Source organism: Zalophus californianus, chromosome 2 (genome assembly GCF_009762305.2).
Source record: "Zalophus californianus isolate mZalCal1 chromosome 2, mZalCal1.pri.v2, whole genome shotgun sequence".
NCBI classification, from domain to species: Eukaryota; Metazoa; Chordata; class Mammalia; order Carnivora; family Otariidae; genus Zalophus; species Zalophus californianus.
Window position 1 is genome coordinate 129,009,955 of NC_045596.1, and position 27,183 is coordinate 129,037,137.

The following is a 27,183-nucleotide window of genomic DNA, read 5'->3' on the forward strand; positions in this document are numbered from 1 at the left end:
ATGTTGACAGTGTTTACAAAGAAGCTTGCTGAGATTTTGAAATAAGAATTCCATTAAACCTGTAGATCAATTTGAGGAGAATTAACATCTTTACAATGCTGAGTCTTCCAATCTATGAACATGGTATGTCTTTCCAATCTTGCATACCTTGAAGAAATCCAACATGGTTGTAGTGTATTATTCTTTTAATACATTGTTGGATTTGATTTGTGAGTATTTTGTTGAGAATTTTTGTATCTAAGTTCAAGAGAAATATTGGTCTATAGTTTTCTTTTTTCATGCTTTTTTTTTGGTCTAGTTTTGGTGTAGGACAATACTAGCCTCATAAAATGAGTTGCAAAGCATCCCCTCTTCTATTTTCTGGAAGGAGTTGTATAAAACTGGTGTCAATTCTTTAAATGTTTGGTGGAATTTTCCAGCTAAACTTTCTGGGCTTGGACATTTTGATTTTTACTATTATTTTAATGTGAACTTATTTGTACCCTGAAGAACACATAGGGCTCAGAAAGACTATGTCCAGGAAGGTCTGGAGAAATTTGGGTCTCACTTGGTGCTGTCTGTCACATGTATATGTGTCACATTATAGACTGTGAGCTTCTTCAGAGTGCTCATAGTGTGTTCGTCATCAGTGGAACCTCAGCACCTAAGACAGCACCTGGCACACAGTAGGTTGCTCAGTGTAAGATTGTTGAATAATTGAATGAATTCTCAGCCCTAGGATTGTGCAGATTGGAAGCCTGATGCTGTTAGAGAAGGCTAGTGAGAAGAGGGCAGCTTGGAGGTGCTTGAGTCCTTCCTTGGAGGTAGAAAAAAAAAAAAAAGAAAGGAGTAGATAGTATTTATGGCTCTATCTCTTCCTCCTGTCTGTCTGAGCTGCTACCCCCCAGGCTCTGATCACCCACACCAGCTAGAGCAACCCATTGTGCTCAAGAACCTGAAGAGCATGGGGAGCTGGTGCAGTAGAGGGTTATGTAGGGGATAGGACTAGGACTGGCTGTAGACTGGTGCTCTTTCCTGCTGTGGATATTTCCTTACACAGAAACAAGCTCTGAGAATTATATTTCAAAATTGAGGATGGACAGGAGATGATAGTGTATTGAGCTTAGGCATAGTTTATAGAGTAGTAATTCTTTATTTAGAGTTGAATAGTCTCAGGTTTGCAGAAGGAATCAAATTGCCTAAGTCTCTCTGAATTTCAAAAGCTACCCCAGTGTTTTCCACTTGTAGTGCAGTTTCTAGTTGGCTAAGTGGTTTGTTTGATATCCCTTAAATTATGCAGTTTTAGAAGATTTTCTGCCAGAGCTACATTTGTGTGTAGGTGCACATGAGAGCACATACTATGCATGAGTAAATGCATAGGTTTTTAGGTGTGTTTCTACTGAGGACCCAGTTACTGAGTTCTAGTGTTTTGCTTATTTCATAGCATAGCAGAATGCCTGGATTGTTAAATAAATGATTATTTTTTTAAAGAAGATTTATTTATCTATTTGAGAGAGAGAGAGAAAGAAAAAAGGCACATGAGTTGGGGGGGGCAGAGGGAGAGAGAGGGGAAACAGACTCCCCACTGAGCCTGGAGCTAATGCAGGGCTGGATCGTAGAACCCTGAGATCATGACCTGAGCCAAAACCAAGAGTCAGTCACTTTAACCGACTGAGCCACCCAGGCACCCCAATAAATTATATTATTACTCTGTATTGGGACATCTTGTGGCATTTGAGTCCTTTGATTTGTTCTTCTAGCACCGTTTGTATTAACTGCTATCTTTAGTAATCGAAATTTTTTTTAGCACCCACCTATCTGCATCACTCTCTGGACAGTGATGGGCTGCTTTTAAAAGTATTTTATTATGTTGAATTGCTATTTGTTTCTGACCTGGATGTTGATCCATTGTTTTGTAATTGAGAATTTGGGAATTTTATGGATTATAAAAGTAATGGATCTTATGCTAGGTTTATTGGTAGTATCTAGAATAATACCTTCAGCACGATAATTGCACAATACCATAATTGATTGGTCAGTACGTAAAACTGATTATAAATACTGAATTTTTTAGACTGTGTCTTAATAGAAGATACTCTGGTGCAGCTCACTTGAAAGCATCTTTGCCCTGATCCTAAGCTCAACCTGAACCGAATGTTCTATTTTGTATTGAGTTAACTACTCTCTCCTCTGTGCCATCCCTGGGCAGGTATACATCTCCCTCTTAACACAGAGTATTAGAATTATTTGTTTACATGGCTTTTCCCCTGATTGAATTGTTAGTTCCCTTTGGGCAGGATCCATCTTATCTCCAGGGCCTAATACAATTCCTAATTCAAAATATAAGCTGAAGGAGGAGAATCACTTTGTATCCACTACATAGAACAGTGCCTACATGCAGGAAAGCATTCAATATATTATTGAATGAATAAATTCATGGCAATAGTTGGTGCTCAGTAAATCTTTGATGAGTTAATGAATTAGTTTACGGTGTGCTTCATTGGCAAAAATCACAATCATAATCCAGAGGTAGTAACTGCCTGAGGGATACATATGCCTGCATTTGTTTTTCAAGGTGACCCTCTTCCTTCATCAAGAACATTGAACACCTGATAGTAAACAAGAGTTGAAAGGTAAAAAATCCGGTCAAACTGTCATTGGATGAGAGATCAGACAATGAGGAACAGAGGGTGCTATTAGATAACATAGATTCTTTTTAACCCTATGAATTTCAGTACACCGATGTGTGCATGTGGATAGAACCTTTATTCTTCATTCACTTAGGAAATGCTGCTCAAAAAAGTTTTATAGATTTGCTCTTGTACAACAAATCATTTCTCAAGTTATTTAGGAAAGGGAAGAGGAATTACATGCATAGTAGATACGTAGTTTTCAGATTTTTTGACTTTTCTGTTTCAGCCGATCCCCTACTTGCAGCCTTTTAGCAGTTTATTAACAGATCATGGATCATCTTAGGAAATGCAGAAATCCAGTGTCTTCTGATTACCTGCTCTCTTCTTCCAGTAATGGACGGACATTCATGTTTTCATCTGCCTGTAAAAGAAATCTGATAGTTGGAAAAGTAATTAAGAATACAACATGATTATTTCAATAATAATAAATATATATTTCATACATATTTGAGCCATCATGCCAAACAGAATGAAAAATCAAACAAAAACCTACCTGCCCTGCCCGAGCATGTCTCATTGGCTCATAGCTGCATCCAAGATGGGAAACAGGTATTGGAAAATCCATAGAGAGGCATGACGGCAGGAGGCAGACATTGGAGTGATGCCTGTGCTGCTGGCTCCTCAAAATATGACTGAAGAGGCCGTGTCTGGCATTCACTTGCTCTTCAGAGCTGGGGCTTCTTCTTTCCAGTAGATGGGAAGGGACTTTTGACTTGACTGGAGAGGGAGCATTCAGATACATCAGTGTCTTCCAGATTACAGCTTTCCATTAGTTTTTGATGCATTGTACATATTTCCCCCTTCTCATTCCTAATTCCTTGGTTTACTATCTCCTTTCTTTTTTTTTTATCTTCTTTTTCTCTTTTTTGCCTTTTACAGGGTCCCTGGTCTCTTGTTCGAAATGCTTAAAATGAGTGTTAGCCTTGATCCATGAGCATCTCTCTTCTAGTCTAGTCCAGAGGTGCCTTGTCAGAAGGGGGTCTATCTTGAGTTTGTGGAATCAGATGAGAAGCAGTCAGGTAGCAACTCAGAGGAAAATGGAAAGGATTGTCGGAATCCTATAGCCCCGGTAGTGGGCAATATTGACTTTTGGTGCCAGAAGACTTTGAAGTACTGTAGAGAGGTCATGGATGTATGTTCAGGAAACTTTAAAAGTAGATCAATAAAATGCTATCAGATAAAGGCTTCACATGAATGCCAGGAAAATTTTCAGATTTGATGGGGACACTCTGTTGCTCTCACATATTACCTGTGAGTATATACATATATACATATAACTGATAAGTTATAAATATATAGTTGTAATTGTGATTATTTTGTTTCACTCCCTCATATAAGCTCCATAAGAACAAGGATTCATGTATGTATCCCCAGCGCTTAGAACAGGACAAGGCACGTAGCAGATTCCCAATAAGTATTTGCTAAATAGGTGAGTGCCATCATGTTTCTATACTCCAGTCCTAGGTGGACTAGAAGACAGAATTTGTTGTCTGAAAGGCCTGAGTTTCAGCCCTGGCTCTGCCTCTTAGGAGCTGTCTTTCTAGCCCCTCTGAACCTTAGTGTCCACATGCACTTAATAGAATTTCTATGGAGGTTCCCACATAAAACAATGAAGCATTTGAATGGACATTTTATGGTTGGAGGTCTGTCTGTCCCCTTCTCACCCTGATGTCAGTTTTTCACTGTCCCTTCACTCCCCCCTGCCTTCCAGCAAATATCCTTCAAATCAGGACTCTGTATCTAAGGGTTAGAGTTTAAGTGGAGAAGGAACTAACATTCTTGCAATGGTTCTTTTCATTACAAAAATCTCAGGAGACGAAAAGCACAACTGTAAGGCTCATGAACCTTAGGTTTAGAGTAGTGCCCCCGAGTAGCTGCAGCTGAACTGCTGAGAGGAGACAAAAGCAGGGAAGTCCTTTGCAAAGCCTGCCAATCTCTGCCTCCCCAGCAGGGTCTGCAGTGGTAAAATGTGTAGGAGATGCGAGGCACAAGGCAGCAGCCAGGTGGTGTGCAGTGGGGGTGGGGGTGCGGGGGACACTTTCCTGAGTCACTTAAACGGAACCTTCAAACCGTGGGAGGGCTGGAGCTCAGGACAGGGCAGTCAACCACTCTCCGTACATGGCCTTCCCACTTCCTTCCACTAAGAAGAAAAGACAGAAGACAGGCAGTAGGTAAAACAGGATGTAAAGTTTATATACAAGAATATAATGTTTATCTGAAATATTTACAGTGTTGGTTAAAGCAATATTTTTACAACTTTTAAAGGTCAACTACTATGTATATTACAGGTAAGCTACAATGGTTTAATTTGCAAAATTAAGTAAAAAAATGTTTTAAACAAAGCTTAAAGTACTCAGGTCAATTATAGAATCTGTTTTGCCCTTTATTCGAAGAACTCATGCTATGATGGTTAATGTGCTTTTGATAAATGGAAGTACTCTACCCAGAAATGCAGTACATGCTACTGTGGTAAGTCCCCAAGGAGGGTGTAAAATGACAGGTGAATTATTATAAGACTTAGGCTCTGAGTCTCAGGCTGGAGCGGAGAGATGTCGAGATAACAGCCAGCTTTATCTCAACGAGGTTTGTGACCCACAAAAGTTTGGGCCAGGTAGGAAAATGAAGCCATTTGCACGTTACAGCAACCTCAGCTGAAAGTGAAAGTCAGTTGACCCAAACCAAACAGAAAAACAAAACGATCAGACCCAAGTCACAGTTGTACCTAATCAAAACTAAAGTGAGCTATTTTAAAAACTTCATAAAAATATTCATGATTTTATTAGTTTGAACATCTCTACAAGATCTGGGTGGGTTTTTCCTGTATGTGAAAACAGCTATTCGTGCCTGAGGCCTCCTAAGGCCCTATAAGTCAGGAGATGCTGGGGGTGCAGACGTGCAAAAGGCAAGGGAAGCTGCTCCAGGCTGGCGGCTGGAGCCGCAGGGCCTGTGCTTGGGAAATGAGAGCTGAGGACCCAGAGCGGAAATGGTCCGCCTGGCCCTGGAGTGGCCTGGGGGGCCGACTAGCACTGCAGCTTGCGGATGCTGCGGGAGATGCGCTTGAACTCTCTCTGCCCCTTCTGCCACCGCTTCACGGAGGTGATCACCAGCTCCCCACCCAGTTTCTGTCCCATGACCAGATAGGGCGCATTGATGTCATTCATCTCTTCGCAGGTGCACTGCAGGCTGTCTTTGAGCCACAGCACTGATTTCTTCAGGTCCCTTTCAGACACACCATTCAGCTTGTAAATGGTCTTGCTCTTGGTCTCCAGGATGATTTTGGTATCTCTGTTGATGTAGGTTATCTCCTTCACTTTTATTTTCAGTGCTACGAAGACAAGAGGGGACAGAATCACCAGTTGTAAGAAGGGAATACGGTGTAGAGTGGGAACTTTCCTCACCCCATTTCATTTGTGTGACTGGCCTGGGGGGTGGGAAGAAGAGCTTCCTGTAGCTAATGAGACTGTCGGGGGCTGCAGGTGGGGGGGGGGTGTTGGGAGCTGGGGGCAGCAGGTGGCTTCATTTCTAAAGCCTCAAAGGGCTTGCCAGGCACTTTATTTCAAATCAGCCATCCTTTCAAAAAATCTCTTTGCGGGGCTCAGTTAACTTTTTTTTCTCACCGCCCTTGTGTTCTTCTTGCGTTTGTACATAGGTTGCATGTGGTTTGCGCTCTCCTCAACAAATGACTTCCCCTATTGGAAACTTCAGCATGAAAAGAAATGCCTGACTCTTAGGTGAAACATGATCCTTCTGTGGCCATAAACTTTAAACTCAATTTATTACGTTGGAGAGGTTTTTGGACAAACCTGTAAGGAAATTATATCACCCAATCACTGTTTTCTAAAGAACAGACTACAGGGAAGGAGAATTGATCTTACAGCAGCTGCATTTGATTTGGTAAAGCAACTAGGAGGAAAAATATCCAAGACTCTAAGAGCACAACGTGTTTAGCTGTAAAAGTGTTTTTCTGAAGATCTCATTCTCATCTGCTATCATTTGCCTGTCCAAGGCCAAGGCGTTTATAGATCATATATGTACCGTTTCCAAAATGGATATGTAGACTCACTAGAATGCTAAGACCAAAAGTTAAGTGGTTCACTATAAAAGACACATTTTACAGTCATGAACAGTCTGCTTTGGGAAAGAAAACCCTACAAACATACGTGCTGGAATTAAATTTCAAGACTCCATGAAGGCAGGGAAAGGGTAGAATTTTAAGGCTGGAAAGGATCATTCGGTTGAAATCTCTTGTTGATAGACAAAGAATTTGAAATCCAGAGAAGTTAGTGACTTACGTGAGGTCACCCAGTTAGGTTGTGTCCTGGCTAAGTCGGGTTGTCAGAACGCTGGTCCCCAAATCTCCTCCTCTAACACTATTGTGGTCTCTTAAAATTCTGGTCCTGTTTGGGACATGAACATGCCCAATTGTAATGTAGCCTAAGACTCTTAATGACAAGTGTTCTGTATAGATGATGTGTGAATGGCACTTCCTGACTTGATGGAGTTTAATGCGTTATTCAAATTAGTCGTAGAGGAAGAGGGTTTGTGTGTGTGTGTGTGTGTGTATAACTGCTTTGCAGATCTCTCTCTCTATCTCAGCAAGGGAATTTGACTAACCATGGCTGTTCCAGCCAACCAGGAAATGAATGAAGCTCAACCAGATAAATCAAGGATGCTGTGATTTGGCCAACCACTGTTTTGTCTGATGTGCATCTAAACTGTAGTACTGAGTTCTCAGGGTTTATGGGACTTAAGTCATGGAATAAGTCACGTGGAAATGTCACATGTTCCTGACGTCTCTGCTTCAGGCCTGGGGTGGGAAGGTTACATGGTGGGAGAAGTGATTATATGTTACACAGATAGAACATTTGTGATGGAGCACCTGGTCAAATTAAACATTCATGAGCTCCACACATCAGAAAACCATTACTTTTCACCAGGAGGAAGATTTATTACTTATCTTTTTCTTGCTGTAAAATAATCAACTTTGCAAAAGCTCACCGTGCGAAAACAGCAGGCATTTCCTCCCTGGATTTTCAGCTGGGGCCAAATGTAAGGAATCAAAGCCCTCAAATAACTTCTCCCGCCCTGGAAGATGTGAGTGGGGGTGCAGGAAGTGGTCGGAGTCAGGGGTAATGGTACTACCTGATCCAACAGCAGGTTCGACGCATAGGCAGGCAGCACTGGGCTATTCTTTCTGCACTGGTACTTTTACCATTGCACTAAGGGGACCTACATTTCCCCTGTACTTCAGGAGTGTAGTGGGGAAAGAGGGTGATGCTTTCGTGGATGACTTAAGTAAATTAGATTTCTACCCTTCCATTACCTTCCAAAGTATAGAGGCAATATAGAATACTGCTTCTAAACCAGGAGTATATGATACACTTCCTGCAATTCAGGTTCATTATCCCTTTTGGGACAGAAATGAATGTGGGGAAATAGAAAACATAACTGTGAGGTAATCTGAGTGTGTGATACCTTAAATGTGATGATATCCATGTTGTTTTGAAAGGCTTTCTCCTCTAAGGAGAGAGAACAGTAGGATACACACACACACACACACACACACACACACACACACACACACACACACACATTTTTTGGGGGCCTAGGTCTTGATAGAACATCCTTAGGAAGTGGGTCTTTTGTAAGGGAAGCCATAAAGCAAGTATTTGTGTGTGTGTGTGTGTGTGTGTGCACACGCATGTGCCCTAATTTCAATCATTTTAGAGCCCCATGATATAACCAACTTTTTCATGGAAAGTCAGGAGAGAGATCTGGATTAAATCTAGTGCAAAGGACATAAGCTACCAGAAGAAAATGATATTTTATATACATTTTAATGTACGTTTTATTAAAATTATATTTTTCTATTTTCCCCTTAATCAAACCTTGTGGCATGGAAGTGCAGAAATGTGTTTTGGTAAGGCTCTGGAGATCTGAGATTGCTGCTAGCAGCATGCCTGGCCTTCTCTACTCCTTACAGTTGTATGTGTTTAAATACAGACATCCGAAACACTATCATCCCATTTGTGGTTCTTCCTGAGGGGGTAGATTGGTTAGGACTTAGGATTGCCTCCTTTCTTTTGCCCTTCCTTGGCAGTGTGAAGTTTTTTCTAAAGCTATGGTTGTTCTAGGATCAGCTAAAGCTAAACCCAGGACACTTCTGGAAGAGACCCAGGGTTGTAAGGAACAGTGATTGGATTGTTTCCAGAGTTTCAGGGACCTGATCAGGTCTGAGATTGCTGGGGTGGTAAGTTGTAAGGAGAGAGTGGGAAGGCAGCCCCCAGCAGTGAGTGCGCAAGTGATTTCTCTCAGTTTCAAGGACTTTGTTGAGTACGCAGAAATGTTAATACAGATCTGTCAGACCGCATTATTGTTGGATAGAACAGGAACCATAGCTGCTTACCAGTAAGTTCATCCTTCTGCCTGAATACTTTTAAAGGATACCAGCCTCTCAAAAACATCAAAAGGTGCCTACTCTTGGAATGGGATGAAGACAAGAATGTCCCAGTGAATGTCTGGGTGAAGTTCATGGCCACTCCTGACTCCAAAGTTAGCATTGATTCTGTGTCTAGCTGGGCTCCTGCCCTCACCTTGGGGCCCTCAAGACAGTGGAGAGGTGCTGATGAAGCTCTGTGTGGACAGTCTCCATTCCTCTTTCCTTTTAAATACTCTCTTAAGGGTAGTGACCTACACACTATGAACCTGGTTAACAAATCACACACATTATTGTCCCCAAGCACTATGTCATCATGGCACCTTTCATGTGTTTTGCCAATATAAATTCCTAAACTGTGTTTCTTCTTCTTTTTAAATTTTAAGGAACTCCTCCCCCCAAATTATTAACCAGTACCTTGGATGTAGTCACTAGTCACATAGTCACTAGTGATGGAATGCAAAGGAGCGAAGTGTTATGGGCTATGAATAAGGTAAAAATATTTGATGCTGGAGTAAATTTTTATTTTTGGCTAACTGAATGCCTTGAATCTGTTTTGCTGGGGCTAGTATTTACATGTTTCTATTCCTGGTACTCATATCAAGTGACTGAAAGAGAACATGGCCCAAAATGATGCTTACTGGCAAGAAAAGCCAAAGTGAAATGAAAAAATGTGCCATCGAAAGTTCCTAATTTGAGTAATTCTCATTATTTGATTATTGCTTAGCAGAACAATGAATCTCACCTAAAAAGATAGAACTCAGGGCAAGACAGTTAAATAGAGAGGCAACTGTGATAGAACAAGTTAGAGGACTTTGGGAAAGATGAGTTATGATGGTATTTTACCCGTCTTTTTTTTTTTTATTTTTTTTTATTTTACCCAAGTCTTATCCAGTAACATCTTTATTCCTTTAAGTTTTACTAGTAAATAAAACTTCTGAATGTGAAATCTTTTGTTGGTGGAGGTATATTACTTACCGAAATCATTTTTACAAAGAGTTTCCATTATGTCGTTGTCATCCTCATTTTTATTTTTGCAGGCTTCACATACCTTTGGAGCTAGAAATGTGAAAAATTAGTAAATTTGCTTACGAGGGAAACAGCAGGTGGCGTTTGTAAACAACTCAAAGGGGCTTATCCAGACAAGAGTAGCAATTGCACGGTAAGACCCCAGCCTCTGCCTCCTTTGAAAAGGACTACTCATTCCTAAGAAAGTCTTCCATGACTCCTGTTTTTTGATGGGTAAAACAAGAATGCCTATAGTTGTGTTTAATAAATGAGGAATCAACCCCCCCCCCCCCGCCCCGCCCCGCAAAGAATGTTGTGGGCCAAGTGTACAGAGGGTTTTGGTTTTTTACCTCTTCCTCCCCCACTCCCAGACAAATTCTGTCTCTGAAAAAGTTGCTCCCAAAGCCTCTCTGAAGAGAACGCCCCAGAAGAACCTCAAGCGGTTTTGGAAAATCGGTTACCACAAAATATGGCCACAAGATTGTCTTTTTCGGCTGCAGGACACCAGTGCAGCTCAGTTTCTGCTGGACTCTTCAGGAGAGTTGTGTCTCTGGGAGGTCCCTTCACGATATTTTCAAGTCTGGACAGGGAGAGGTGGCTAGTGCTTATAGGGGTTACCTAGGGGCTCTTCCCTCTTTGGAAACACACCTCAGCAACTACAGTAGCCTGCTCTCACTGGTTCTGTATCACCCGTGTGCTTTCTGTCAAGTGTGTGGCTGAGTCAAGCTGCTTTTATTTCATTGTTATCTTCCTCCCTGGTCAGGTTCTTCTTGCTCCTCTTTGCCCATTTCAAACTCTCAAAAACAAACAGCCCCCCAACACGCCCCCCCAAATCCTAAATCAAAAAAAACAATCAGCCAAACAAAAAACCCAAAGCTTTTTCTGAAGTGAATCATAATTGAAGCAAACTGTCTATGGGGGTCTGACCAAATGCGGGAATATGCGCTAGCACAAGGATCGGAGAGCCTACTAAAAGCTCTTCTAAAAGAGTCTGATTTGGGGGGAAAAAAGAAAACACACTATTCCCTTTCTTGCATTTATAAATGTGCTAAAGCTAGGTCTAAAATTTAGGTAAAATTTGATTTTCATTAACAAGAAATTGAATTTTTACAGAAAAAAACTTTGTGACTCAAGATGTAAGAGATATGTATCAAATTAGAAAAATTGCAGGGCATATTTTGAAGACCATAAACTTTTATTTTGAAGGGGGAAAATGGTCATTTGGAGAAATGTAGTTTATAATATTGGTGCTGATGGTGGAAAGAAATAAAAACAAAAGTAACACACATAAAACTGTCCTTAATTCCTCTCACTCAAACAAAATGAAAACATTTCCAATTAGGAGCTCTAGGAATGTATATAAAATGTTACTAACCTGTATTGGTTGGTCTGTGGTATATGTTGGACAAATGTTTGAAATATGCCAAACATTTGCAATAAATTAGAAATCTAACCAATAAGATGATTGCAAACTCGAGGTGCCTGCCAGGAAAGATTGCTAAACAACTGTGCATTTTCTTTAACCGAGGATGGCTATAGGAAAACAATTAAAGATTGAAAGAGAGAGGCTGCTGGAGCCCTGCAAGGGATCAGGAAGCTCTCTTTCCATGTCAGGGGGACCTGAATCAGCTCAGACACATTGTGTATGTTTTTCTTTCAGGAAGAGTATCAAGAACCCATGAGGTTTTCATTGCTTTGAAGGTTTTTGCACAGGACCTCCCCCTCTGTTTTCTGAAAACCTGGGAAACTCTCTTTTGCACGATTTTCTCCAGTTAATTAAAACCATTCCTAAGATATAAGCTGATTAGTGATAGAAAAATGATTCCTGGAGATTCCCTTTATGCCCCCTTCCTTAGATACCCAAACAGTGCAACCAGTGCTCAATTTTCAACATGCTCAGAGCCAGTCCGGCTTTTATTTCCAAAATCTAGGTCGGCAAGGAACAACAACAACAAAAATACCTTAAAAGACTATCTGTGCGTTTTGGCTATCCTGCCTGTATGGGAATGTTTCTGTGCCTAGAATCCTGCCCGGTGGTAAGAAGGTGTTGCATGAGGCTGGGCGAGGAGCCCCTGGCCAGGGTGCTCACTACCAACTCCACACAGGACCACTTACAACACTCTCAGAATTGTGGCCCCAGGGCTTAACATCTTTAAAAATAACTGTATATCTCTACGGAAAAAACGCCTTTCGGTTCTTCGTTTTTTCTTTTAACTGTCTCTAAAAAAGCAATTGGTATAACTCGGAAGGGAATGAGGGTGTGTGTGTGGTGTCTCAAATTTGTCACGATGACACACGAGGGCAAAAAGAGCGTCTGCCCCACCTGGAACTGGCACCCGTGGCGGGGACACATCGGGAGGTGGGGTGTGGGCCGCGAGATTCCCCCCAGAAAGCCTTCAGCGGAACTGGGTGTGGGCGGGGAAGTGGGGACGGAGGTGGGGGGTGGCGATACGGGGAAAGGCTTACCTTCCTCGGTGGCAGGCAGAAGGTGGTCGCTGCTAGCGAGAGGTATGCAGAGGTCGTTGTCCTGGGGGAAACGGTCGCACTCGAGCATGTCCGGCCAGGGGAAGCCGAAGGCGGACATGACTGGAGCGCAGCGGTCCTTCACCTGCACGCAGAGAGAGTGGCACGGCTGAATGGTTTCGTCCAGGTCATCGAGGCAGACAGGGGCGAAGAGCGAGCACAGGAACTTCTTGGTGTCGGGGTGGCACTGCTTCATGACCAGCGGGATCCAGGCGCCCGCCTGCTCCAGCACCTCCTTCATGGTCTCGTGGCCCAGCAGGTTGGGCAGCCGCATGTTCTGGTACTCTATGCCGTGGCACAGCTGCAGGTTGGCCGGGATGGGCTTGCAGTTGCTGCGCTTGTAGGAGAAGTCGGGCTGGCCGAAGAAGAGCCCACGCGCCGAGCCCAAGCAGCAGTGCGAGGCGAGGACGAGCAGCAGCAGCGAGCCAGGGCCCTGCGGCATCGTGGGCGCGCGACCCTCGCGGGGCGGAGAGCGGAGCCGGGGAAGCGGGAGGCAGACGGGGCTGAGCTCGTCCCGGCCGGCTTGCTCTGCTCGGCGCGGCTCGGGGGCCTGGAAAACCGGCGGCCAGGCGACGGGAGCGCCGAGACGCCGGGCGCGGGGAGGACTGCGCGGGAGAGACGCGGTCCGCTCCGCTTCGCGCGGCAAGCCCGAGCTCAGCTCCGGGGGGCTCCGACCCGGGGGAGCAGAGTGAGCCGCTGCTGGGGCCCAGCCAGAGTTTTCTTGGCCTTTTTTATGCAAATCTGGAGGTGGGGGGAGAAAGGGAGGAGCCAGTGGAGAGTAATCCGAGGAGGGTTGGTCACTACTCTTTTGGTCTGGTTTTCCGTTGAGAATGCCCCTCACGCGCTCCCTGGAAGGAAATTCTGCCCCCACCCCCTTCAGATGCTGCTGATCGTGTGCTCCAGGATTGCTTCAAACGGCAAACATACAAACAGACAAGCCTGGCAGCTGCGCGCCACGGTGGGCGTGCGGAGCGCGGGCTGCAGGAGATGGGGTAACGGCAGCGGACGCGATGGGCGGCCTCGCCACCAGGTCCCGGCGGGAACGCGCTCCGCCCCCTGCGAGGCCCAGGTCGGGGTTTGTTTGACCCCGGCCTGAAGTTTCTGCTTCGACCCCCGCGCTGCGCGGCGGAGCTGCCTCTCTCGGAGCCGAGAGCCGCAGCCCTCGGGCTCTTTGTGCCTTCGTCTCGCGCCCGGGACCTGCTCGCTCGAGGCCGCCTCCGCGAGCTCGGTTTCCTCTCCCATCTCCAGCCACAGTTCCCAGCCTGGCCCACCTCCATACGGTGTGATTCCCCGTGCCCTTAAAAAAAAAAAGAAATCAGAAGTATAAAGTCGTGCGAGCAAAACTTTTACGCGGAAAAGGGAATAAAACGTTGGGGTTGTTAGGTTGTGGGAGTTAAGTCTAGATTTTGCCGTTGTGGAAATGCCTTTGCAGAATCTCGTCAGAATCACACAAAACTGCCCACCATTTCCCGGTTTTGGAAAAGAGACCTGCCCCCACCCCCCTTCCATAAATGAAAGGGATGACTCAATGCTCGAAGGCAGTGCGGGCCCTAACACACACAGGCCCTTGCGGCGCGGCGCTCAGGAGAGCCGGAGTGTGGGCCCGGTTTGGAAAGACTAGTGCCGGGCCCAAACGACTGGCAGAAAAAGCGTCAGGTGGGCAGCCTGGGAAGGGGTAGGGGGCAGAGGAAGGAGCCCTGCCTAGAGATCCACGAGTGTTAGTCGTGGCCTTGGCAGCGTTGGTTCCTTCATCCTACACACGCCAGCGGGCGCCGAGTGTGCAGAGGTGGACAGGCCGGCCCTTGCTCTCGGGGAGCCGGGTCTCTTCTGCCCTTGAGGACTGCAAACAGTAAGTTTACAGCTCGAAACCCGGACTTGGGTGACAGGAGAGGGAAGGTGTGTGTGTGTGTGTGTGTAGAGGGGCTCCTTCTCCCTAATCACCCAAGTCTCCCTTAGGGGCAGGTCGTCTCCGCCCCCTCAGCCTCCCTCGCGCAGTGGCGGTGCTGATCCAAACAGATAATCCCCGGAGAGCGACCCCGCCAAGGTTCTTTCATATGTAAGGTAGTGCATTGTTATTACTTCCCGGCCTCTGGGAGCTATCCACAGTCTCTGTCCGCAGCTTCCCTATTTCCCTCCTTCCGGGAAGATGCAGTGGCCTAGGCGGCCTCCCAGGTTCAAGTCGTCCGGCCTGCATTGCGGTCCGAGTGCTTTGGGGAGGGGGTTAAACATGTGGATGGGGAAAGCCCACTCAGTGTTATTTCCGACCCCTTCCTGGACGTAAACACATCAGGAAAATCGCCGTCTGGAGGGAGAGCATCTTCTGGGCTCCAAGAATCTAGGTCCCTTGAAGTCCAGCTTCCATCTTTTCTTTTACCCGGGTGATCTTCTGGGGAAGGGCCTGGGGCGGCAGCAAAACGCCGCTCTTCCGCGGAATGAGCCCTGGGTCTTTTCGTTTCTAACTAAAGCATCAAGAGGCCTAAAACCCCAACACAAACTGTTTTGAAAATAAACCCCAACGAAACGGAAGCACACCGAATCAAGTAATTACTCAGAACCTGAGCTCTGGGAGATGCTAGGACTTAGAACTTGGGCCTTGGGGCGGGAAGGGGGCTCTCCCACCTCCACCGCCCCCAGTCCCAACGCCCTCCCCTGGGGTCGTCTAGGCCCTTCAGACCCCCTAGCGCGGGACCAAGGAGCCCGAAGCCGGTCGGGCTTGGGTTAGGCCGGGTGCGGCCGCACACGCAGGAGCCGCCCAGAGCCGAGGCGCTCCGCTGGCGGGCGCGGCCCCAGGCATTGTTTTCGCAGCCCGCGCAGCTCCACTCGCCGCCAGGGGGCGCCGGGAGCCGCGCTGGAGTCTCCATCTTCGCCACGCGCTGCGTCCGGCTTTGACCTGTCAGGTTCCGAGGCCCGCGGAGCCCCTATCGCACCTGCGCCACCCAACCTCGATCTCATCCTGCTCAGGCTGCGTCTTCCTTCCCCACCTGGAGTCGCGCCCCACTCCCTTTCCATTCAGCCATCCTCCCCGCTCCCTGCATCCAGCCAAGCGCGTGTCCGCGAGAGAGGAGCGTTCACGAGACTAGATGATTGAGGGGGAACAAGAAAATAACCTCCCACAGAGGCCGGGACGCGAGCAAGGACCTCTGCCTGTGTGAGAGCCGCAGGAACGCCCATGCTGGGTGCTGGGTGACAGTCTCGGCGCGCCTCCCCAGCCGGGGTCGCTGTGCCACCGCGAGAAATGCGCGCACGAGGTGCAGCTCCGCGGCGGCGCCTCCGCTCAGCGGACTCTTGGGCGCTCCTGGCTGGCCCTCCGGCCTAGGGGCCTCCTCAGAGCCTTGCCACCTAGCAAAAGTCAACAAAGGCTTTTGCTCTTACAAACCGAGAGCCAGTGCCTCCTCCCCCCCCCCCCCCCCCCCCCCCCGCCAAGTCCATTCAGTACTTGCGCGTTTTAGGAACGGAAACTGTAATCACCCAAACCTGGGATAAGTGGTGGTGGGTGCTCGCTTCTCTAAAGCCTTAAGTACTGAGCCGGGCAATCTGCTTAAAGGGGGCTCCCCATCCTACCCCCACTCCATGCGCCCCCCCCCCAGTGAAAGAAAACCCACCCAAATGCAGCAGGCCTGAAGAAGAGCCTCAGCCGTCCGTATACTGTATTTGGCCCCGCTTCCCTGCATGAATGTTGGCTGTAGTCAAGGCACTGAAGAATCCCCGGGCACAACCTTCCCGCCAGTGTCGCCAGAACGACTGGGCTGTGCTAGCTACAAGTTTCTGGGCACGCAGGGCCCTCACTGTCGTGCTCAGAGGTTCAGTCCTATGGCTGGGGTCTCTAAGCGGGGGGCTGGTGGGCCCTGCATCTGCGGGGTAGGAGCGGAGAGCGGGGGAAACGGCGTCTCCCAGCCCGGCTCGCGAACACTGACTCTTCCGAGAAGGAGTGCGAGCGAGAGCGGGGAGAACCACGTGTACAATATGCCGGTTTCTTGACTCAAAACCCAGCGCCGGCAACGGAGGGACAGTCTTCAATTGGAAACAAGCTTTTGAGCCCCCAGAAGACGGTACCACTGACCGCCCTTCCTTTCGACTAGAAAGCTTGCCTTTCGACGCCTCTTACTAATATGCACGGCCCCCCGGCAGGGTTTGAGCCTTGATGGCCGGCAAGTCCTGAGTCGGGAGGACACAGGTACGAAGGCAGGGCGGGTGCAGTCTGGGGAAGCCGCGGGAACGACGACCCGCGCCGACGCTAAGAGGCTGCACTAACACACTGGCTGAGGGCACCCCGTCTCCTGAAATCCTCACTGCCACCCGACAGGTGGGTGTGGGTATTATCATTTTGAAAGTAAGTAGTCACGGGGACACTGAGACACGAGGGGTTAAGCAACCGGAAGCGGGTCACACAGTGAGGTACAGCTGCTGGTATTACGCGTGCCGCCGCTGGGTGCATTCCGGCCCGGACGGCCTTTGGGGACGCGTCTAGACCTGTTGGGTGTCTCCAACAGCATCGTCGCTTGGCTGTCATCCGCGCGCAGGCCGGCCGGATGGGTGACGTCACCCCTCGTCCTGGGGCTGGGGACTCGGGCCTTCCCGGCTTCTGGCAGGACAGAGAGGCGCTCTAGCCCCAGCATCTTTCCGTGGGATTCGCGGCAGCCATCTGGGGGCGCCATTTCCCAAAACAGAGGGTCCCTGTAGGGTTGCAATTCGGCTTCCTGCCCTCAGTTGAGGTTCTGAGATCTTTTGCGTTTTTAGAAGTTGGCCGTGAGACTGGCTTTTTTGGGGGGTGGGGTTGACTAGCTTGTTCTTTCGCCTTTGGCCTTCTCTCCGCTCGCGCTCAAGAGCGAGGGCGCAGACTGCGGCTGGACGCGAAGCTTGTCGCCGCACGCGCACGAGGGGCAGCTGCCAGCCGCTTCCCCGCTGCGCACCGCAAGGGAGCCGACGCGGATTTCCGATACCTATGTCCCGGCCTGCGACGCGAGAGCCCTTGCCTCGTATTTTAAGAAAACAAGAGTCGATACGGAGGACCAACAGTTTACCGATTGCTAACCCGAATTCTGGCGCCTCTCTGCTTCTTTCAGGTTTCCAGGGGCCCGCGGGCCCCCGTTTGGAGCTGGAAAGGCAAACGAAGCGTCTAGGGGGGTTCGAACTCGGTGCCCTCTTTTTGCCAGGAGGGGCGAACTGGCCGAGCAAGGGCGCGGGAGGGGCGGTGGAGACCACGCCTTTGGTGCGCGCTGTGCCCGAGCCCCGGCGCAGGGCGCGGGGCGACGGTTCCCTGGGGGTGAAGCGGCAGCTGTCCCCGGGCCTTCCCCGCCGGCCACCTGGCGGAGAAGGAGGCGGCCCCGGGAGAGCTGTAAGTGCGCGACTCCGTGTGAGCTCTCTGGTTGGTGGGTCCAAAGCCGGTGTGAACACCCTCCCCCGCCTAAGTTCCAGAGGCCTCTTTTGAACCAAGTACGGAGAGTTTGCTCTTTGAGAAAGGCCTGAAGGCAGTGGATGGATACTTTTAGAGCTCACTAGAATGATTAAAAACAGGCGCTCCAAAATGATAAAAACAAAACAAAAGCCAACCAACCAAACAAAAACCATTTTCACTCCCAGTGTTAATCTACGGCAAAAGATCATTTTCTTGCTCTTCCCCAGCCACATGAGTGTTTTAGTCAAACACCGGTTTGGGATGGATTGAGAAAGATATTTTATAGTATACTTTCCCCCGGCACATCATGGAGGCTGTCGGTGGTTGGTGCTTTGGGAGAGACTCAGTTCTGTTTCTTTTATTGTTACGTCAATGAGAAAATGGCCCTAGACATTTAAGGAGAAAGAATGGGGCTAGGGCAGGGCATGTCCTACTTGCATCCCTTGCTTCTGCTTCAAAACCAAAACCAAAACCCAAAAACCAAAAACAAAACTCAACCCAACAGAACACCTGGGGGCAGCTCAGTGACACAGATCTCTCGGAAGGAAATTCCATTTGTTGAGTGTACATGTCCTTCCCAGCAGCCTTTTGTTCACAGCATAAGGTCTCAGATTTGCTGGATCAATAGTAATTTCTTGGTCTTTGGGGTTCAAAGCTTTGAAATTCGTGTCAACTGTGTACACTTAGTTCATTTGGCACTCTTAATTAAAGAAATATTTATTGAGCACCTCATATGAGGAGGTGCAAGGAGCTCTGCTGGATACTTTTCCTTTCTTCTTCCCTGTCCCTTTCTTTCCAATTTTCTGTCTCTTTCTGGGGTCCCAGCAGTTTATTGCTCACTGATGTGTTGCAACTGCTGATGAGACTCTTGAAATGAAGCATCTCCTAATTGCTCACATTAGGAAATCCTGAATGGAAATAGCAAAATCCCAAGGCCATTCATAGAGGGCGGTCCAGAAGCCACAGAGTTTCTCTGGGAAGAAAGTCCTGCTCCATTGTCTGATCTGAACAGCAGGGGTCACTGGCTAAGCTGGTGTTCACTCTGGTGGGAATTTATTGCCATCAGATAAGAAGACAAAGTCAATACAATACAGCCTGTTGGCTCTAAAGCAACAGATGGAATCTGTGTTCCAGCACACATGTACAATCTTTCCAGAGACAAATCCCAGAATAAAAAGCCCTTTGTCATTCTTCCTGAACTGACTTTAGGGACACCTTTCCATTCTCTGAGTATTCGTTTGGGTCCTTATAATGGTAGATTTTTATGCCGCCCAAACTAAGAAATTGGTCAGATTCATTAAAGTGATTCATCCTTTTATGACAGACTCAGCTTCAGTAAACCACAGGTATTCGCAGCAACAAATAAGTCTGTAAATTAGAAAGAACATTTGCTTTTGGTTGATTTAGTGTAACCTGTAATTTCAAACTATAGTATTCAGCATACACAGACTCAGCCCTCTGACTGAGTTCATTGGCACTAAACGTTAACAAAGTTTCATTAGTAAGCCTAATATTTCTTAATAGTTTGTAAATCTCCAGTGGTACAGTGGGGAGGGAAATATTGCAGAGAAATAACATTTCCAAATGTTAAATTGGGTTTCTGGTAGGTGGCCAGTCTGTGAAGTGTCTAGTGATCATCTTGGCCATGTTGTCCAGAGCTTTGCTGTTTTCTGTTAGTTTCCTTGAAATCTTAATTAATTAAAGAAATTCATAACAAGTTCTGCTGTGGAGGAAAATAAAGAAGAAAAGAGTGCTTTTATGAGTACATTTAACTTATTATTATTTGTACTAGTTTAGAAACATTTTCCATGTCCAAATTTGTCTGGATTAGAGCTTCAAAATGAACAAGATTATTTAAGGTTTTCCCTTATCAGTTTTTCCCTGGAATAAATACTGAAAACATGTCTTTAATTGCCCTTTGCTTCGTAGTATTAAGTTGAAAACGTTTACTTGTTATGCTAGTTATGGTTCCATTCAGAGGAGCTGAGTGTGGATAGAGGGGAAGACTGGAGGGGTGGGGGGCGGGAGATCAAGCTTGTTTGTACACAGCCTCAAAACCAGATTTCTTTCATTTGGAAATAACCCCCCCCCCCAAAAAAAAGGTGTACTGTTTCCTAGGATATTCTAGTGGTATCTGAAAGACTTGGAAAGGTGGTCACTGGACTGATTTCTGTGGAATGTTATCATGTCACGGCAGGAAGGACAAATATTCTGCCCTGCTCTTCTCTTTAACCATAGATGCTGTAATTAGCAGCCTAATACCTTAAAGAAGGAATTTCTCAAGTTCCTTTGTGTTTAATTCCATCCATCCAATCAAAAGATTATTGGGCCTCTACCATACACTGTGGGGGTTATCAAAAGGCCCTTGCATGTAAGGGGTTTATGATTTAGTATTTGTAGGTAAAAATAAAATTCCCACTTCTCTCCTTTAGCTTAAAGGTGAAGATGGCACATATTTCTGAGGGTAAAGACTTTTTCCCACTACATTTGGATAAAGGGATTTTTCTCATAGAGCAAAATATGTGTTGCTGGGGAAAGGAATAACAAGGCCTAGGCATTTGCAGATCATGTCTGAGAAACTTAGTTGCTTTTTGAATTGTGATAGAATATAATCTTTTATATTCATAAGACTTATTAGAAAGCAGACAATCAGAAAATCCTTCTGTAAAAATCTTGAGAAATCTGTTCTTTGCCCTCATTTAAGACTAGCTTAAACTAACAAAGGGATTAAATTCTGTCTAGTTTATAAATTTACTTTCAGAGAACAATATTCAGTGACTTAAAAACCCTAAACTGTAACAGATACAGGGGAAATTCTCATTAACCACCAGATAAATGATGTATTTTTTATAGTTGCATTTCCCAAATCAACAGCAGACAACTGATTAGAAGACTGAAGGCAATGGATTGAAAATTAAATCAAGTTAAATGAAACTTTCATTTTCACTCATGAATTGGTTTCCTCCCCAAAAGGTTTCTTTGTTGTTTACAAAAGTAATTCATGTAAAATATTCAGGCAACACAAAATTATAAAGGGGAAAGTGGAAATCTCTTTAATTTTACTGCTTATATCTACAGAAAAAAGTGAAAAATTGTTGTATTCTTTTAACCTAAGAGAAAATGAATACATAAAGCTTTGTAAAACGGCAATCAAATGGCACATACTATTTGTAACAACTTTTCATGTCAAGAAATGGGGATTATGTCTTAATAAATTACCTCTGAATGTAGTATTTGAACCATATCTAATTTCATGAGTGGATTTTTCTGTATTGATGTTTCCTCTCCAGGTTCTTACCGGCTCATAAGTGGTACTGCTTTTGTAGTGGCTGAGTTATGCATATCATGATTAAGATGGGTTTGGGCAAGCACCTCATTGTCCAGATTTCTCCTAACATAAAAGTTTGATCATAATTTCTTCTGGCATTTGGACAGGTTGGCTACAACTCAGAGACTGTATTTCTTGTATTTCTCAATGTGATATTTCCCATATCAACTTGGTTGAAAAGAGGAATTTTAGATTTGCAATGAAAAAAAAAAAGCAATTGAGCTTTTCTCCTTTCCTCTTAACCTCAAAAATGGCGTGGTTAGAATTTGAGAAGGGTTAGCTCTTATTTTTCCTGAACCATTTTTTCCCATTCATGTATTTCAAGTATCCCTTTGTGCAGAGAAGAATGTACTTTGGGAAGCAGAATTTTCTGGTTCTTGGAGAACATACTTGGAAGGCTCATTTCTGCCTACAGTGAGGGTGATTGACAGGGTAGGTGGGGAAACGTTGAGTCCATAGCTGAAGGTTATTGCTCCATGACTTTATGTTGTTTGGGAGAGGAATGTGTTCACTCTCAGGTGGGTGTAGTTTTAGAAGGGGAGTGTCAGAATGGACCCGACAGACTCACACGAATAGTGGTCCTTTTGTTCACATACTGTGTGCCCACGAGACCTCTGCTAAGGATCTTCATGCTGGCATGAAGTAGCTGAAAACTCTTTTGTATATTGTGTCTATCTATGTTCTACTTCCAGAATTAATTTAGCTAAAATAGATTTTTGATTTACAAGATATAATGGGCTGTTTTTTATGTGCAAGGATGATCTGATTTAATATCGATCATTAAGATGTGTACCATCCCTTGCTTTTATAGAGGTAGAGAGCATGTACACAGATTGCTGCAATTTATTTTTCCAGTGCTCCTTGTAACCACATATTAGTAATCATTTTTTAAGATGGTCAAGTTAAAATGATGTTTGGCCACTGGCAGAGTAAGTTGACTAGTTTACTCAGAAATTACACATACATCCATGGGGTTCAGTATGATGCAAATCATGGATAACATATAATACTGTATCAGTCAGGATGGGCTAGGTAACAATCATTACCAACCAACAGAAGTTTGTCTCATATTAATGCAAAGTTTGCTGTGGGTTGGGGGGCCTTCCCAAGGCAGCTGTTTTCCCAGCTTAGCATTCTCAGCTGCCTTATTTTATGGTACTTTCATATCAAGATGTGCTCCCATAATCACTTAGCAGGCAGAGAGAGGGCTGCTGAATCCGTTACTAGAAGTTGAATACTTCCATTGGGAAGTGATGCATGTTACTTTCACTCGCATTTTGTTGGCCAAAACCAGTAAGAAGGCCACCCTGAACTTCAGAGGAGTAGAATGTGCCATCATGCCCTGTGGCTGGAAATGGAGAAGAATTGGACATTAAGGAACAGTAGTAATGCCTACCACATATATAGTACATGTTTCATGTCTAATTCCATGCTTTGTATAGTGCTTAAGCTACTATTGCTGATTCGTAATTGTCAAGTAATGAGTAAATACGGTTAAGGTTTATAGATTGATACGCTGTAAGTTGGGGTTAGTGAAAAAATTGATAACTGGCAAATTATCACCTGAGCCTTTTGTATGGTTATATTTTGATTTGTATCAGAGCAGACTCTGTATGGCATTTAGTTAGGTAATGATCTGATTCCACTTCATTTGCAACTGGCTTTATCAACTAACATTAAGAAATAAAAATAGTCCACTCTTAGGAGAGCTAGAAAACTATAAAGCTGTTCCCTGGAACTAAGAAACCTGAGCTGATGGGTCCTATACCAGTTCTTCTACATCTCTAGTTGGCAATATTAATGAACTTTTATAGGTATTTCCCCTAGAACCACCTATAGGAAATAAGAGCACTACCTGAAGGCCATACTGAAGGAAATATGCTTAAGAGTGTGTTTACATTATATAGCTGAGGAAGAAAGTACTTAAAGCATGTAACCTGGGAGAGTAAAGCTTTTCTTTTTTTTTTTAAAGAAAGAAAGTGACTTTCTGAATTAACTTCTTTTAATAAAATAAAATCTTCGAGCAAACTGAAATGTGTTGGGGCTATAGCCAGAAATCCACATTGATGGTATATTTTGTATAACATGCATTACTGTTCTTCATGGGTTAGATTTTTTTTTTTTTTAATTTTAAGGTGATCCAGCTATGAAAATATGTTCAATGAAATGTAAATTGCCAGGAAATTAGATAAAGACGGTAGATTGAGGGAAGAAAGATAAAGGAACCCTTTAAGCTATTTTGATGCTCTTGTTTTCCATGGAAGAAGGAATGCCAAAAAGAGGAAGAACACGCTTCAAGACTCCCCAGGGGAGGGGAGCCAGAGTCTTTTTTGTCACAGAGGGGCAAATGAAGATTGCAGATGTTTTCTTAGATTCTCTTCTTCAGCATTGTCACAAGGCAAGAAAGCAAATCCTGAGGTTTAACTTGAGATAGGTATTTCTATCTTCTAGGTGACATCAGCTTCTTCCAGGCTGATGGTAAAAACTCACACCACACGGGGTTTGAATCTGACTTCATGGCTTTCTAGCTGTGAGATTCTGGACAAGTTACCCAAACTCTCTGTGCCTCAGTTTTGTCACCAACTGGAATACAAATGCACTGAGTAAGGGTGAAAGGAGTAAAGTACTTAGAAATACAGAGTAAGTACTTTGTGTAAGTGCTATGTCTTATTTTTATTCTGCTAGGTAGTCATTAGTTCATCATGTCAGCCCAACTCCACCCACAGAGGCTTCCTCTGGAAACTTATCACTTATCATGTAGATGTAACAAAGTGTTAGGAGACTTGCCCAGGTCACAAATAAAGCCGCAAATCACCAGGAGAGTTGGAGTGCCACTCAGCTGTGAAGGACTGGGCCAGAAATGAACTCGCCACTGTCATCCCAGAAAGGGGAAAACAAATCGTACACTTCACGCACATTAAAAAGAAAACTGGTGTCACTAAATTGGAAAAAGATCCAATTATTTAAAAAATGTGTTACTGTCATTGGAATTTGAATTTTGAGTCGAAATTATATTACAACATAGATGACAAGTAGTTGAAATATTAACTGAGGGAAACAGTTTTGGCACTCCACGAAAAACCCTTGTAATTAATCTTCACTGGTAATCTCCTCAGAGTAACCATTACTAATTAGAAACATGCTTTGTCAAGCCATCCAGATTCTAAGCCTGATGATGGCAGGAGTATATTTTTTTGTACCGCCACAGCCCCAAGACTAAGTGGTATGTTTTGCATGTAGCAAGTGTATAATCAGTGTAGTTTGTTACTACTCTGAGTGAGAGCTAAACATAAAATTATACATTTAAAGCAAACACAGAACAGAAGGAGTTCCTGGAATGAAGCCATTCTCCTTTCCAATCACATGGAGCTGTTGAGAGACAATCCAAGTGGAAAGAGTGAATTTGGTTCTGACAGGGTGAGCCACAACATCTGGAGTCTGGCCCTCCACCCTGGGCCTTGACCATCTCCTTCAAAAACAGTAGAAAGATAGAAAGATGTTTTAAACAGCCTAAGAGTGTCACCTTGTAAATTCAACTAGGGCAAAGTGACTAGCGTTTTGCAGATGAGTTCATTCTGAGTGTTATTCTCAGCCTAAAGATTAAATCTCTTTGGATACAGATGATAAAATTATAAGGTCCATCCCTGTCTCTACTGCATGTGCTGATCAGCATGGTTCTATTAATCAGTTTCCTAGTCTCTTAGAAGGCTAACATGCTTAGAGGTGTTATTTTATTATGTGATTAAGACTTTGTGTTACTTTTTTAAAAAATTGTGGTAAAATGTAATAAAATTTACCATTTTAAGCATATTTAAGTGTACAGTTCAGTGGCATTAGGTACATTTGTTAGTCTTTTAATCAGAGTGCTATTCATGTTTTGGGGTGTGTACTGCTCATTAGCACTTTTACCCAAGAGGGGTATAGAATAACAAGGACACCCTGATCCCTTAATGGGTTCTCTTAGCAGCAGCTTTGTGAAATGATTTGGTGGCATAGGAAATAAAGTTTATTGACCAAAATGAAAATGTTATATTAACAACAGCCATTGTTCTTGCTATTCTTTTCTCTCAACGGAACTGGTTAGACTGGCTAAGAACTTAATGCAGATTACAGTTCCCCAAGCTGAGCTGACTCTTCACAACCAGCAAGAGTAGACACGGATCTGCTGACTCTAGAGCCTGTCTGGAGATTCTAGAATGCTGCTTTCTTGTGGTTGCTGCAGCTGTTCAAAGACCATCTCATATCTCTGTGACCCTGACAGTAAAGACAGGGGAATATCACCGTCCTTCTTCTCACCCGGAAAGACAACTCCCAGTCCATTTCCTGCCATTCGGTAAGATCCTATGAGTCCTCCAAATTCCATTTCAAATACTCATCTCCAAAAAGTAGGGACAAGATGATGGCAGCAGCAAGAGACCATTAAAGAGAACTAGGGGAGCCAAATGAAGCAGCGGTCAGAGGGAGTCAAGCAAAAGCATTTAAAAACATTTGTTTTAGTTTTAATTTCTAGATAAGAGACCCCACAGTGTATTTGATCATGGGAGTGATAGTTCTCTTCCATGGAGAAACTGGTGTTTGTAGAGAAAAATGATAGAATTGAAGTGTTGGAAAAGACGTTTGAGTTCAGCTAGTCTCCTCTCCCACCCGGTGTGATATCCTTGGTAGGGCTTCAACTCAAATTCTCCTTGAATGAAAAGAGTGATGGGAAACTCCCTCCTAAGCCCTTTTTCAAGATCATCCACTCCCCTCACCAATTCTTTATTTCATCAAGCAACTCTGATATAGGGAAGGGTACTGTATTAGCTTGCTAGGGCTGCTGTAGCAGAATACTACAGACTTGGTGACTTAAACAATAGGAATTTATCTTCTGGAGGCTAGAAGTCCAAGGTCAAGGTGGCAGCAGGTGTGGTTTCTCAAGGTTTCTCTCTTTGGCGTGTAGATGGCTGCCCATTTGCTGCCTCTTGACGTGGTTGTCCCTGTGCACGTGCACCCGTGATTTCTCTTCCTCATCTTATAACACTAATCATATTAGGTTAGGGCCCCACCCTGACACCCTCATTTTATTTAATCACCTCTTTATCTTCCTTTTTTTTTTTAAGATTTTTTTATTTATTTGAGAGAGAGAGAATGAGAGATAGAGAGCACGAGAGGGAAGAGGGTCAGAGGGAGAAGCAGACTCCCTGCTGAGCAGGGAGCCCGATGCGGGACTCGATCCCGGGACTCCAGGATCATGACCTGAGCCGAAGGCAGTCGCTTAACCAACTGAGCCACCCAGGCACCCTTAATCACCTCTTTAAAGACCATCGTTGACCAGGAGATCTTGAAGGACAGGAATCCTGCCTTCTCTATCTTGGGCTGCCAGAATCTGGCACACTACCTACCACTCAGTATTCAAATGAATCACAGCCAAATGAACTGAAATGCATCTCTTTATTTTGGGCTCTCCTGTTGAAAGCCAAAACAGGATTGGATCAGAAAGTTTGGAGAAACGTGAGAGAACATTCTCATGATCGTAGTTGGACACGTCAGTACTTTTGCTGCTTTGAAACTGAGATAATTTTCTATGTGGTTGAGTACCTGATCCCATCAGATAGGTCTTAAATGACTTAAAGACAGTATGACTGTCTTTTTGAGATTTTATGCCCACCACTAATGTGATGAGTTTTCATGGCAGTTGAAGGGCATTCATATTGGAAACTGGTGCCAAATGGACTGTGATGGTTTCTCATTTCCAAACAGCTAGGGGCAAATAATTGCAGATATTTGATAAAGCCAACAAGTTCACTGTACATGGTTCAATGAACTATTCTTTTTATTCTGT

General features: G+C 44.9%; 1 protein-coding gene across 1 annotated transcript; it reads right to left on the reverse strand.

The window, feature by feature from the left end:
• Positions 1-4,839: 4,839 nt before the first annotated feature.
• On the reverse strand, positions 4,840-13,566 carry SFRP2 (secreted frizzled related protein 2). The gene is made up of 3 exons (XM_027598752.1): positions 12,583-13,566; positions 10,087-10,167; positions 4,840-5,997 (listed from the first exon to the last, which is right to left on the reverse strand). Exons 1-3 carry the CDS (start codon positions 13,079-13,081, stop codon positions 5,693-5,695), a joined length of 885 nt encoding a protein of 294 aa, XP_027454553.1. The 5' UTR covers positions 13,082-13,566; the 3' UTR covers positions 4,840-5,692.
• Between the last annotated feature and the right edge of the window lie 13,617 nt (positions 13,567-27,183).

Coding starts and splice junctions, on each gene's coding strand:
- SFRP2 (XM_027598752.1), bottom strand. CDS start 13,081: ATGCCGCAGGGCCCTGGCTCGCTGCTGCTGCTCGTCCTCGCCTCGCAC. Junction 10,168..12,582: donor TCTGCCTGCCACCGAGGAAG/GTAAGCCTTTCC, acceptor TCACATTTCTAG/CTCCAAAGGTATGTGAAGCC. Junction 5,998..10,086: donor TCTTTGTAAAAATGATTTCG/GTAAGTAATATA, acceptor TTGTCTTCGTAG/CACTGAAAATAAAAGTGAAG.